The 13875-nt window shown below is 35.4% G+C and overlaps 2 protein-coding genes across 3 annotated transcripts in view; both read right to left on the bottom strand.

Annotated features, from left to right (window-relative positions):
- grnd (grindelwald) overlaps positions 1 to 13875 on the bottom strand; it is a 32371-nt gene that overhangs the window by 14735 nt on the left and 3761 nt on the right. The window contains exons 1-2 of one of the 2 annotated variants that reach the window (XM_076134917.1): positions 13477 to 13715; positions 646 to 854 (exon numbers count right to left, since the gene is read on the bottom strand). In XM_076134917.1, the coding sequence (XP_075991032.1) occupies positions 646 to 847 (202 nt within the window). In that variant the 5' untranslated portion in view covers positions 848 to 854; positions 13477 to 13715. Of the gene's footprint in view, positions 1 to 645; positions 855 to 13476; positions 13716 to 13875 lie in introns of those variants that run through there. The other variant, XM_076134916.1, reaches the window with a different exon arrangement.
- LOC142986415 (uncharacterized) lies at positions 1618 to 3044 on the bottom strand. Its single transcript, XM_076134915.1, has 2 exons — positions 2814 to 3044; positions 1618 to 2576 (listed from the first exon to the last, which is right to left on the bottom strand). The coding sequence occupies exons 1-2, from the start codon at positions 2820 to 2822 to the stop codon at positions 1788 to 1790; spliced, it is 798 nt and encodes a 265-aa protein (XP_075991030.1). The 5' UTR covers positions 2823 to 3044; the 3' UTR covers positions 1618 to 1787.

The raw sequence follows: 13875 nt of genomic DNA, 5'->3' as shown, positions 1-13875 counted from the left end.
TTGCTTGTCTTAATGTGAAACCACTCTCATAAGAGATGCTTGACCTGAAACCTACACATTCTTTACACAAGTGCGAGCGAGATGCACCACTGTTAGAGCGAGACAAAAGGCGCGGTAGGCGGTTTGCGGTCACGAAACTGGTTGTGTTGCTCATTGTACACTGATAAAAGACTTTATACCTGAGACAATTGAGTAAATAGTTGAGTGTGCAGCCCATAAGGCTTCTACTATTATTTGTTCATATTAGTCATCTTTATAGCTCCAAGGATTTCCATCAGATGGAAACATGGCGGTAGTTTCTTGGAATATTAGTCGCAGTCCCGATAACACGCACACTCATAACAAACATACTTTACTTTTCAGTTTGTAGTTCCGTGCCACTTGATAAACTTACTTGAAAATTTTAGTAAGAGTTCTATTCAGAAGTTGAAACAATTTGCTTCAATCGTATAGAGTTAACCTTTAGTTTTTTTCTATACGTCCTTTTGCTTACAATCAGCCAAAACACATTAAATCGCATACCGTATCATCACCTGTGCTAGCGTTAAATATCCTAACTAAAACATACTTACCGCTTAAAATCACTTACAGCAGCCAAGAACTTCTATAGGGGACAAAAAATACAAGAATAATGAGCTGGCTTACCCTGACATTCTTTGACACAAGCCCCTGCATCGTAATTATGGCTGGTCTTATTGCAGACGACACTGCAAGGGGCGCAGCGATTGGTCTCCTCCGAGCAGTACTCCTCGAGCTGGCACACCAGCTGGCCACATCTGATGCCGTCGAGCGAGAGCTGCGCTGACGCTGCGCCGGCGACCGCCAGCAGGCATGCTAGTCGCGACATTGTAGATCTGCAAATACAAATACTTCATTAGAACAAGCGACATTTTGTCGTATGAAAATGTATTATATTTTCAATACTCTCGGCACTTCTCGGTTTATAAAAATGCGATATCTTCGTTCGAGTCTAACGCGTGGTTTCGTTTCATAATATTTGGTAAAATTACATAATATTTAGACGATAATCATTTAGCTATTTTAACAGTTTTATTCCTAAATATTTACTACGAAGCTATCTATCGTATATATTACTACGATATACAAGTAATAGTTTGGTCTATTTTCGTCTCAGTGGTCCTTGTTACATTAGCAGTACGAATTAACCTTCACCTTACCTAAGGCGTCGCTTCACCACATTAACACAAAGGATTTAGTAATGGCTAGGGCCGTTATTATAATTGTTTTCTACCCCGTGTCATTAGCGAGCTCCCCGTTTATCCCGTGTTTGTTTTTGGTACTTGGTCTTTGTGTACTTGGAAATCACCTGGCGGGTACAGAAGTATAGAACTAAAGGTAATCTATGCAAGAGACTTCGGGATGAATGACCGCCGATGCCCGCATGTAACACGTTATGGGTATAATTATGAAGGACTGTCCTAACAGGCTTTCTGATGTTTTACTTTGTCAGAATATACTGTGTAGAATATGCTCGTAATAGCTCAGTTTTGGAATGGAGTTAAACTCTTTATCTAAACTAGTGATTAAAAATAATTTCGATTAAGAAAGATAAGAAGATTAAAATGTTAATTAAGGTCAACAAGTGCAAATCAAACGGCGAAATATTGTATCATTTAATATCAATTAACAAATCCACAATAAGCTTGTCCACTGTTACGTTAAAATAAATTATAACGATGTGGTATTCACACACCCTTTGACAGAAAAAACTACGTTTTATATTTTATCATTGCAGTTTGAAGTCACCACCAGTGTAGCGATGCTATTTAATTACCATGCCGATGCTGATTGCGTCTCATTCCTGCCATGCCATTGTTTCTTTCAAATGGTCTAGGGTTTGGTTTGTGATGCGCTCCAAATCTTTCGTTTAATCCATTATTAAGAGCCGCATTAATATCACCTTTGAGCATCATCTTTAACGCATCTTGTCTGTCCACCGGTCGTCTTAATACGACATCTCCATTTTGAGATTCGTATGCCAACACTGGTCTTACTTCTTCGCCATTACTTTCGGCGTCTAAGAATCTTCTAGGATTACGCCAGCCAACCTTCCGTCTTCTCCTCCATCGCCGCCTCTGTCTTCTCCTTCGCTTTCTACGTCTTTTACGATAACTGTCTGAATCAGTGTCCGTTGAACTTGAAGAAGAATCGCTAGACGAAGAAGTCTCACTACTCGACGAGGAATACCCGTGTGGTTTACATGTTGTTGTAGTAGGCCTTTGTGTGATGTATGGCCTGCATGTAATGAATGGGAACCGTGTGCTCGGTTTCTTACAAGGCAAATTGTTTACTATAGGAAGCAAGATTGGCCGTGGAGGTTCTGGTACGAAGTAAGGCATGGGGAAGACAGGTGGTGGCGGTGGTGGTGGTGGAGGCATCGGTAGAGGCATTGGCATAGGCCCAGGCACTGGCATTGGTGCAGGTAATGGCATCGGCGCAGGCATAGGCATCGGAAGTGCCATTGGTGGCATCATTGGAACTCTTCTTGGACATGGACATAACGGACATTGTGCATTTATAAACCCTACATTTACAATCCATAACGTTATTGCAACCTGAAACAGGTACCTCGGTTATTAAATATAGTTCCTTCGATAGAAAAGCACCATCAGCTAAGAGTAAAAGGTTTGAAAATAAACAACGACAGAAAGTGGCCACGGTGACATTTAACAGCTACTTAAAAGACGCTGTTGAAACTTTTATAATAGTTTTTTAAAAGGCAAAAAGATTTTAGGTTTTCGGAGAAGTGACTAAAGTAGAAATTTATAGAAATACGAAGGTAGAAAACTTACGAAAAACATTGTTGCTTCAATATAAAATGTGGTCAAGTTTTCTTAACATTGAGAGGTATTAGGTTTTAAACATTGCTTGAAAGAATATTATAAACATTTGATTTGCTGTTGTGTGCACCCATTCTTTTCGATTTCGTATTTTTATGACAGAATTTTACAGCGTTTGGTAATATGAAAACAATATTTGCTCCAATCGTATATTCACTATTATATTGTGTACCTATTTACAAATTCTAGAAGGCCTTCAACGGGAGTTTACGAATCATGTTATCGTGTTTTATTTAAAAATACTAAAAATACAAAATTAATAAATTTTGAAGTATTCAAATTAACTAAAAAGTAAAGACGTTTTTATAAATAATTGCGGTATTGAAATCTAAAGTAGGTAAGTACAAAGTACACATTTAATTGTGTTTCTAACTACACACATAGTATACAATACAAATAAGCAAAGTTACGGGTATTGACTAGTTCAACAAGTTTCAAGTGCAACAATGCAGTTCAGCCACATTCACGTTTTGAAATCAATTGAATGACAGAGATAGAGAAGCCGGGATATAGAGAGTAAGCAAGACCAAAAAAAACCAAACGTTCTTACCGATACTTGAAATTCACCATCAATTAGCTTTTTTTATTAAATAACCCCAAATAACACAAGCCAAAATGCCCGCAAATCTTGTTTTAATAGTCAAAAAATTATTCATACAGATGTTTTGAAACTGTCTTTGTTTGCTTTTTGTCTGCAAAACCACACAAAACACATTCAGAAAATAACTATCGATCACTTAACACCGATTTCTTCATACATTTAAGAAAATTTGAAACGAAGTACCTACTTTTAAAAATGTGTTAAACATTTATATATCAAGTATACAATAGGTATATTAAGATCTTACTTGCCTTCGAACGGCTGTTTACTACGAGTATGAGTCACCTTATGTCGCTCCGAAAAATAAAACCAAACCATACGGGTCAATATTATTTTTCAACTATTTTTCAAACTGGTTTTAAACCTGGTGGTCTGTTAAACCAAATTTGAACGAATCTGTCTAGAACTTCAATATTTCATGTATTATTTATATCTATCAATAAATATTTTGTTCAAACGCCAATTTCTTTTGAACGTGATAACGTCAAAACGTTTTTTCTAACAAATACTATATGTTACTTTCAAATTACACGTTACATAAACAATAACGAATGGCAATTAGCCAACATTAGATAAGTACTCGACATTATGCCGTTGTAAAATAATAGTACCAGTTCGTCAAAAGTAAAAAAATACTTGGTATTCAATAATAAATAGTACCTGCTCGGTACGACGGTTGCATTCCCAAATCGTAAACCGTTAAGGTGTGAATAGAAATAATAAAAATATTTAAGGACTTGTGGTACTTTCGCCGCATGGTAAATAGGATGAGTCACCCGGCCTTATGTTACGTTAGTTAGTCGCGGTTGTTAAGGAGCCCGCCCACCGGCACGGTACAATGGAACGCTCACCTCAAATGTGAGACCCTCGCATTGTTAACCATTCGGCCAGTTGTATGTTATATCAGCCTTTATAACAAACCTATCTGCAACAAATTTTATTTAAAAAAATATTTTGCTAATGATAGGAAACGGTAAAGAAAACAAAATTGTTGGAATGAACAACGTTTACAAACATGGATAAAAATTTTGTTTGATAAATGCACGTGAGTTGAACATATTTGTCGGAAATACCGTTTGCCAGGTTGAAATACAAAATTTATCACGTCCGGTTGTCACCGGGGCTCCGGCGCACGGTGGATCGAAAATCGGCTGTAGAAGACATAGGATCTCGATGTCGTGAATGTTATTTTTTTTGATGGAAATGTATTCTGCTGATCATTACTGTTCTATAAAATGTCATATGACGTAATTGTGTGCACAAATGGAAGAGTTATAATTTTTTAAAGAAAATTTTGTATGGAGCTGACATGAAAAATGAGAATATCTCTGGAATCGCAAGGTTGGCCGTTATATCCTTGCACACTGATATAGTACTATTTATTTGTGAATTTTTGACATACTTTATATCGCGGCATCACTTGCGATTTTTTTTCTAAAAATCGTCAAAATTTTCAAAAAAAATATTTTGTTTATGATACATTTAAATGCTTAAGTATGTCTATAACAAGTGTAATTTACAATACTTTTTATGCTTAGACCAAAACGTTCTGAGAAATCACAAAATCGTATTACTCCTCCTCGAACGGTGTTCTCTAAACTTCGTATAATCTTTGTTTCGGGCCTCTGAAGCTTCTTCCGAAAGACTTCCAATTGGTACAATAGCATTTACTGCAATTATGTCCCCTCCGTACATCAACAATTTGTGGACGGTTGATGACATGTAGCACCCATCATGCAGTTCCATGTATTTTTCAGCGGTTGTTCTAGCGTATTCTTTAATTACGGCACGTCTACAAACTCTCCAGATGTGATAGCTCTCAGAATTACAGCAAATCTGCGTATTATATCTATGTATATCTAATGCAATGATCATCTTTGAATCGATTTTGGATGAGTTTTTTTTGTGGATGCAAAAACTCTTGATGGCCTTCTCCTCTAGCAGACCAATTTTTGAAGTCGAGACGATACGGTATGTGTAAAAATAATTCCATCACATTTATGCGGGCATGAAATGATGATAATCCGGACTCATACACACTAGAAGAAATGGTTTTTGACGCAATGGCATCTAACTTATTCATTTATATGGTCTTAGCCAAACATATGTGTAGCAGGCCGCATTGACTTCGCTTCTTTGTACATAGCTGTACAAATTTTGCCATCAATCATCTTCATCATTAATTGGTGACTAATTTCATGTCCCTGACATTTTGAGGGAACGAGAGCTGCAATTTTGTTATCCGTAACGAGAGCTTCAATATTGTTCCGTAGCAGTTTTTTCCTTTATGACAACTTCTTTGGATGCTTTCGAAAAACTAAACTGGACTGGAGGGTAATACATAGGTGAGTAGACTGAGTAGGGTTTTGGATTCACCCATACGGTATCACCGTCAACTATCAACCTTATCTGAAACAAAGAGGTCACAAATATGCTGGAATCTTCTTGAACACTCTCTATGTTTTGCTTATATTTACTTTGATTAGATGCACCGTCTAATCCCCTAAGTTTGATATTAATATCAATTTTTTATCTTGTCGTTACAAGTTCGGTATTTGGATTATATGAAGACCTAATCTCTAAAGCAAACCTAACGCAGGTTTGCTGTGATTCTGAGAGCTATCACATCTGGAGAGTTTGTAGACGTGCCGTAATTAAAGAATACGCTAGAACAACCGCTGAAAAATACATGGAACTGCATGATGGGTGCTACATGTCATCAACCGTCCACAAATTGTTGATGTACGGAGGGGACATAATTGCAGTAAATGCTATTGTACCAATTGGAAGTCTTTCGGAAGAAGCTTCAGAGGCCCGAAACAAAGATTATACGAAGTTTAGAGAACACCGTTCGAGGAGGAGTAATACGATTTTGTGATTTCTCAGAACGTTTTGGTCTAAGCATAAAAAGTATTGTAAATTACACTTGTTATAGACATACTTAAGCATTTAAATGTATCATAAACAAAATATTTTTTTTGAAAATTTTGACGATTTTTAGAAAAAAAATCGCAAGTGATGCCGCGATATAAAGTATGTCAAAAATTCACAAATAAATAGTACTATATCAGTGTGCAAGGATATAACGGCCAACCTTGCGATTCCAGAGATATTCTCATTTTTCATGTCAGCTCCATACAAAATTTTCTTTAAAAAATTATAACTCTTCCATTTGTGCACACAATTACGTCATATGACATTTTATAGAACAGTAATGATCAGCAGAATACATTTCCATCAAAAAAAATAACATTCACGACATCGAGATCCTATGTCTTCTACAGCCGATTTTCGATCCACCGTGCGGCGGGAGATTGCGCCGACACCAACAAGACATGCAATTCCTAACTAGAACGTTCAAAGCATTACATCTTAGTCGACACCAACCCTAAGGTGCGCATTGATACGTTTATTAAATAAAAGGCATAATACACAATAATGGTAGGGCGCTTAAGACTTGCTATGACTGAGAGTACAATGCACCTTTGTAAATAAATATTCAAATGTCAAGGGAAAATACTCAATTTTTTTGTATTCACAATTACACGAATTCATTTTGTTGAACGCATAAATTGCTAGACGTTGATCTAAGATAAGTCATTTGCAAAAATAGTTCATTCAAGCTCTCACACAATTTATTTAAAATAAAATCAAACAATTTTGAAAATAAAACATAGCAAAACTAAATGTTATTTTTCGCTCGGCGTTAAATATTTTGAGACGGCCTCTCTTGTATTCACATAAATATTATTAAGAAGTTGCGCCGCGAGACAATCGGTGGAAAACGAAAAACAAATTATGAGAGCGTTTAAAATGTTTTAAAACACGATAAATATCATCTGTTTGTATCCGCATTTTAACACATTGTTATCGTATAAATTGTTCACTAAATCTTAAGTATTTACGATATGTTTTACAACATTCGAAATTTTATAAGCGTCATTGTGAAACTGTCGGTACCGCAGCAGAGGTTTAAGGGCTCAAACAAACTCATGAGTTCATTACACTCACTCTACACAAGGGTCAAAGCCCAGTTTCAAGAAAGATCTCGAAGCCTACCTTCATTCAAAGCTCCTGAAACCACCTCTACTAATTACCATATACGAAGATTGTAATCAATACAATACTACGCACAATATTATAACGGCTATTAAAATTGAGTCATAGCGCAAACCAGTTTTTGTCTTAAATTATTTAACCTTGAAGCATATTTTGGACTTGATGTAATAGAATATTTATGGTTTCGTCAAAATATTTGCCAATTGTCTAAGGAAGATTTTTTAACAGGTTTGTAGTAGAATACCGATTACATTATGAAAGAATTTAAGGCCATAATTTATTGTACAAATTTGAATAAATAAATGTTTAACATCTTAGTTACGTTTCATGAGATATTATCTTCTACATTAAAACGTTATCAGATAAGGGAGCACTGTGACTATTTTCACAATTACCGGACGTGAATGTATGAATGAGTTTACATTAAACAGTAATCTTCACGGAAAATGGGTCATAAACATGAGTCACCTCGCGAATCCTTCGAGTTGATAACAAAGATGCGTCCTCTTACCTGACGAAAACAATATTGATGTTTACTGAACACACCGCCACGTACCGCATACTGTCTTTTAAACAAACTGTCAGGGAGGAAATAATTGTACAAACATTTCACTAAAATCACTCATCATTGTAAGCAAACGCATTTGTTCTGATTCACAACTGTTAGTATTTAATAAGGTTGCTAAGCAACGTACAAAATGTACACGACTTGATTCGTATTGGAAAGTGGGGAGGGAAGGTGTTCAAGACGCCTGCTTGTTCACGTGGTGGGTGCATGCAGCGAATCTGCATGAATTATTGAGTACAATTGATTGATTTCCGACTTTACATGTACTCGTAGGTACCCTGGGTTTAACCCATGCCGAAGCGAATGGGAAGCAGATTTATTTCCCATGGTGGGACCCATTACGAACATATCACTTAATTATTCAGTCAGTCTCTCGGCGACTGACAGGTACAGTACGCGAAATGTCCGGGTGACTTGCGACAACGTGCATCTGTTTAAACTATAGTTAAAGTTGTCGTCGACAATGCGTAAACAGTCTATTATCAACTTTGATGATACACTCGATACAATGTGTTACCTTATTTGTGCCTGCTTCAGTAACGTGAATATAACTCGGGTGCATTAGTAACACGAACACTAAGTGTACACAGAAGGACTCGGAAATAACAGAATAGTTTTATCTCATTTTATTTCCATTTCTCTAGTTAACTTGACTCTCTTTGACACGTTTGTTCCATTTTATTTAACACCTGAACTAAAATAAATGTTATTGTGCCTGCATTTTATTTTTGTGTGCTTCATTAAATTTTAACTGCTAAATAGTTTATCTCAGATAGCCGAATTTCGCAAACACACAAGTACCAGTGCTTATCGAGAATCGAAACCACGACAAAAACTAAACATGTCTATATAAATTCCAATCTTGTATAATCCTAAGACACTAAATTTGTAACTAAAAAGACCTGAAAATAAAAATTAACTAAAAGCCGGTAAAAATAAATTTAAAATTTCGGTTATACTACTAAACGCGCAAAGCATTCATCAATAATGACACAAAACTATGTTTATTTATTAATAATTCTCATTAGTAAATAAGTATTCACATTTAAGACTTAAGTCTCAAATAATCTAACCTATGCATAAAGAGTCAGAATATGAAAACGACTGCCGAAATCCCCTTCATAACCTAATTGCTTATTATTCATATTCAGAAATAGTGAAAGCCAGCTGCAATATTTCTTAAATTTCCAATCAAAATTCATAAAATATTGTAATTGAAGTACCTAGCTAAATAAACATAGAAGGCAATGTACGTCTTGATTAATATCGGAAAAGGACGGCTTCATTTATACCGAGTGAGTTGCAACAAATTTTCATCAATTATTCACTGCTATTGATTATTTTCCAATGTTACATGTACGTAGATATAGTAGGTACCTGGGTTAAACCCACTTTATTAGACTTTAGTACTTGCATAGATAATACGAGTGAATATTATAGCAGTATCGATTTATTTTCCAAGAAAGTCAGGTAATTTGTTTCAAGTCTAACCCATTTTCTATTACCTTAGTATTTCCCGCTAAAGATTTTAGTACTAAGGTTATACGCATATGTCTTTCAGATAGGAGAAAATCTATTATTTAACATTACATGGCACAAACGATCTTAAAATAACATTATTATGCAAAAGATATTAACCGAATAATTTTTATGCCTATGCCTCGACTTCAGCTCAAAACCCATTTACGAACATTTACATTACATTTTAGTTCAAATATTTTACGAATAGTTCTTCTAATAGGACAAAATCTTTCATAACCATTGATATATTCTCAAGTTGTGTTAAAATTATCTATTGACATTTTGTCATGTACAAAAAATGCTAGTCTTACTTTTTTAAAAACAAAACCTTAATGAAATAAGAACTATAAAGTAAAAAGACTTTTAATACCTTCGTCGATGCACTGAAGACACCGGCCTTTGTTCTTAAACCACTCTACAGAGTAATACCTCAAAAGAACTACTTAGTTACATGTCTCCATCGATGTTATTAGTGACTGTACTTTTCAACTTAATTTCTCTTTGACTTTGCTTCTTAAAAGCAATTATGACCGACTATATTTTCCCGGAAAGACCCATAATTAAAAGCTTATTTCTTGAACAAAAGGTATCGATAATATCGGTCTAATTATGCCATTAAAAATTACTGATAATCGCGGTTGGAATATTCTTGTAAATTGATTTAAATTGTTGCAAGAATGTTTCATGCTTGAAGAATAAAATATTCAATTGTAATTCCTTTACAAGACAATTGCTGTGAATTGTCAGTTGGTCTCAGACAATGGAAATGTTATCATTAATGAGTAATTATTATAATATACACTGAATTTATGATCATAAACACTATGGACAGAATTCATTTTTGTAAATAATAAAAAAATGGAATTATAGCGAGCTCTACACAAGTTTTTTAGTTCAAAAGGCACCTTGACCATTGTACAACAAAATTAAGTTATGGTAATATTTACAACCATAAAATATTTTAAGGTGTGTTCGAATATTATATAGGCTTAATTTGTGTAGGTAGAACATAGGTAGAAGGAATTTGGTTTGACGTGACAAGTAAACAGTGTGCAGTGAGGCAGTGAGCTAAGCGATCACCTTGAGCTGGGCTCGACGCACGCGCACGTATGCAAAGCCTCGCGCCAACGAACAACACAACTGACACGTCCAACATTGTATTCTTCTATTAAGTAATGAACAAAACACTGATAAGTTAATTCAAATTCTTTAAGTTCTGATCAACTGAACTTGCAACGAGGGAAATAGATAGAATGCCATATAAGGGTACCCAACAGAAGCTAAGTGTCCTTATAAGTGAATATATAGTCGGTTAATAATAATGGTCTCCCATATTCGTCATTAAAACCAGACATGACTTTATAAAACAGTGAGTAATTAACTACAAGACGTAAGATATCCTTGAATTTGCTGACACTCAACCACCCTTACTTGGTCGCTTTGAGTAAAACTGGTTAACATTTCTTTTAATACGAGTCTGTAATGTTGTTTATGTGTGAAACCTCGAAATTAATCTGTTTGAGGACAATCCCGCACGTTTTATCTAGCAAGGCCGTAACTCGTCACTGGCTCACCGCGACCATGACTGTACCGTGAAGAAAGCGACGTCGCGACGTATCCACAGCGCTGATGACAACCTCACATCATTGTTTCACACTCATTGGTATGCAACAAATAACGCCATGGAACCTCCACTCCACTTCTATATACGTCTTACAATCAAACGAATCTTCTTTACTAAAACAAACTCTAACGTTCAAGGAATAAGATCGTCAGTTCTTTAACTTAATTGTCCTCAAAGACAAAAAGTGCAATCGAACTAAAAGGAAACCAAGTTGTTCTGCTGTGGATACTTATAAAAGACGACGGCCGCCATGTTAAACTAGGGCAATGACTAGGGCTACGTGGTAATATTTTATGCATAGGCTGCAACTGTTATCGATCCACCGATTTCCCAAGACATCATGGAGTCATGTAATTTACGTACAAATTGCTTCTTTGTAAAGACAAAGAAAGACCGTATTTCTGCTATTAAATATGTAAGACGTAATACCCTTTCGAAGTAATCTGATAAAACCATGTCTGTGAAGCAGAGCATATTGTAGTCAATACAAGTTGCTTTGAGAGGACCGTACGCTGGCATGTTATCAAAACATGGATGTTATAGCGAACCATTCTTCCTTTGCACTATTTTGAGTAAATTCTCAACAAACCGTGTGAACACAAAACGAAAAGCCTATAACAAATTGAATGCACCAATATGTCGCCGCTTCACCGAGGACGATCCGGATATGATTGGGACATACTGTTCTGGCCCGGATATTACGCTGAGCTGTCTCAAATACTATTGGCTGTTTGCTCACCTGCCCGGATAACCGGTTTTCACAGGGCTTTTAAATAAAAGAGCATTTAACGTCACTATTTATTAAACTGCGGGTCGGAAAATGTTTAACGCATCCAATAAATATTTAAATGCTTATCATTTAAAATGAAAAGCACTCAGGCTCCTTTCACCGAGATGTAGTTTCATTTAATTTATTGTCTACTTATTTTATTGGAAGTTTATTCGTTATTATAAGTTGTATGCGCTGGGGATGTCCGGCCAGTTATCGAGCAAAACTAAGTTCATCCAGACACGATGTGCCGTGAATATGAAAAGTATCTGCGGCAAAGAGCAACTTACAATAGCTGAGTATACGTTTTAGATACTTCTTAATACAAAAGACGATTTGTTTTAGATTTTTTTCTGAACAATGGCTTTACCTCTTCAAAGTGCATGTTCAAAGATATCCCGTAAACCTGTAGTCGACATGACCAAACGTTGCATTTTATCAAAAGAAACGTTGCATACAAAAGACAATGGAGAGACAAAAACGACAGATAAAAAAGAGTTCAGAAAAACAGTTGCAAAGTCGATAACAATTATATCTGCAATCAAGCCTTTCAGTGGCTGGTTTATAAAAGAAAGGAGTTAACGTCATAGGCTGTGTATGTGACAGCGCGTTATCTGTTACGAGTCTAGAAAAGCTTTTGGTTCATCGCAAAAGGGAATGCGGGAAAATGAAAGAACAAAGTGCAGGAAAAATGCATTATCGCTTGACGCTCCGCCATGTATCGTTCTGCATTTCAACTTGATATTTCATACAATATTTTTCAAAATAATTTCTAAAAATACGCGAAAGCGCTAATGTACATTGTACACGGATCTAAAACTAGAAAAGGCTTAAAAAAACATTAAATTTTAACTAACTATTCGTCTATTACTCGTACGTGGAAATAAAACACGGATTGTGAAAAGAATATTTATGTTTATGTAACAATTCGTAAAATATCAATGCTATACTATTCATATGATCAAATAAAAAGATTTTCCCCGCGCGACACGTCATAGTTGTGCAGTCGTCAAGGTCACATTTCACGCTCAAAAACTGGAGGATAAACCTTCAAAAACCTATTTAAACTTATTATATTTCACACCACAATATTCATAGCAATAATAAAAGCATAAAGTCACCACATTTTCAAATTTTATTTGACCACACTTACCTTAAACTTTTTCAAACTCATATTTTTTAAACTGTTGTTATTATTTTGACACAGAAAAAAATACCGCAGAGGAACACCAATTAAGAAATAACACAAAAATCTAAAAATGCATTTTGTATCTTAAAGAATCACGACATAATGCGAAAACAGCAACAATTGTCATAAATTCAACTTCAAAACCCTCTTACAAACTTTTAAAAGTTTCGGAAAAAGTTGCAAATTACTAAATAATGCATATTAATTGCAAAAATTACTAACACGACTGCATATTTTTTAACTAATTAATTATTAGAAATAAATACAATAATGTCAATACATACGTGGACTAGCAGACATCTTCGACTCTGACCGAAGTTTTCTTTTTCTAAACTTGTGCGAAACACGTTTAAGCCAATTCATTTTTTAATCTATAATCAGCTGAACGAAATTTAAATTCAAGTTAAATTTTACTGAGGAAATATTTAAATTCAAATCAAATTTAATTTAAATTGCAATTTGGAATAGTATTTCTTAGGTGCAGAGTCAGCAGCTCCGCGCGCCTACTGTTCCTCCTTCAAGTCGTTGGTTGAATGACGTTTCCTTAGCCACCCCAAGCACTAACAGCAAAGTACATTTTATTGATACAGTTTATTAATAGCAGAAATCAATACAAAACCTATGCAATATTCAGTCATTTCCACGACCTGGATGACCCGATGCAATATTGAGGTAGAACTACG

Source organism: Anticarsia gemmatalis, chromosome Z (genome assembly GCF_050436995.1).
Source record: "Anticarsia gemmatalis isolate Benzon Research Colony breed Stoneville strain chromosome Z, ilAntGemm2 primary, whole genome shotgun sequence".
NCBI classification, from domain to species: Eukaryota; Metazoa; Arthropoda; class Insecta; order Lepidoptera; family Erebidae; genus Anticarsia; species Anticarsia gemmatalis.
The sequence above is the reverse complement of the archived record's forward strand: the minus strand, read 5'-3'. Positions and strand labels throughout refer to the sequence as shown.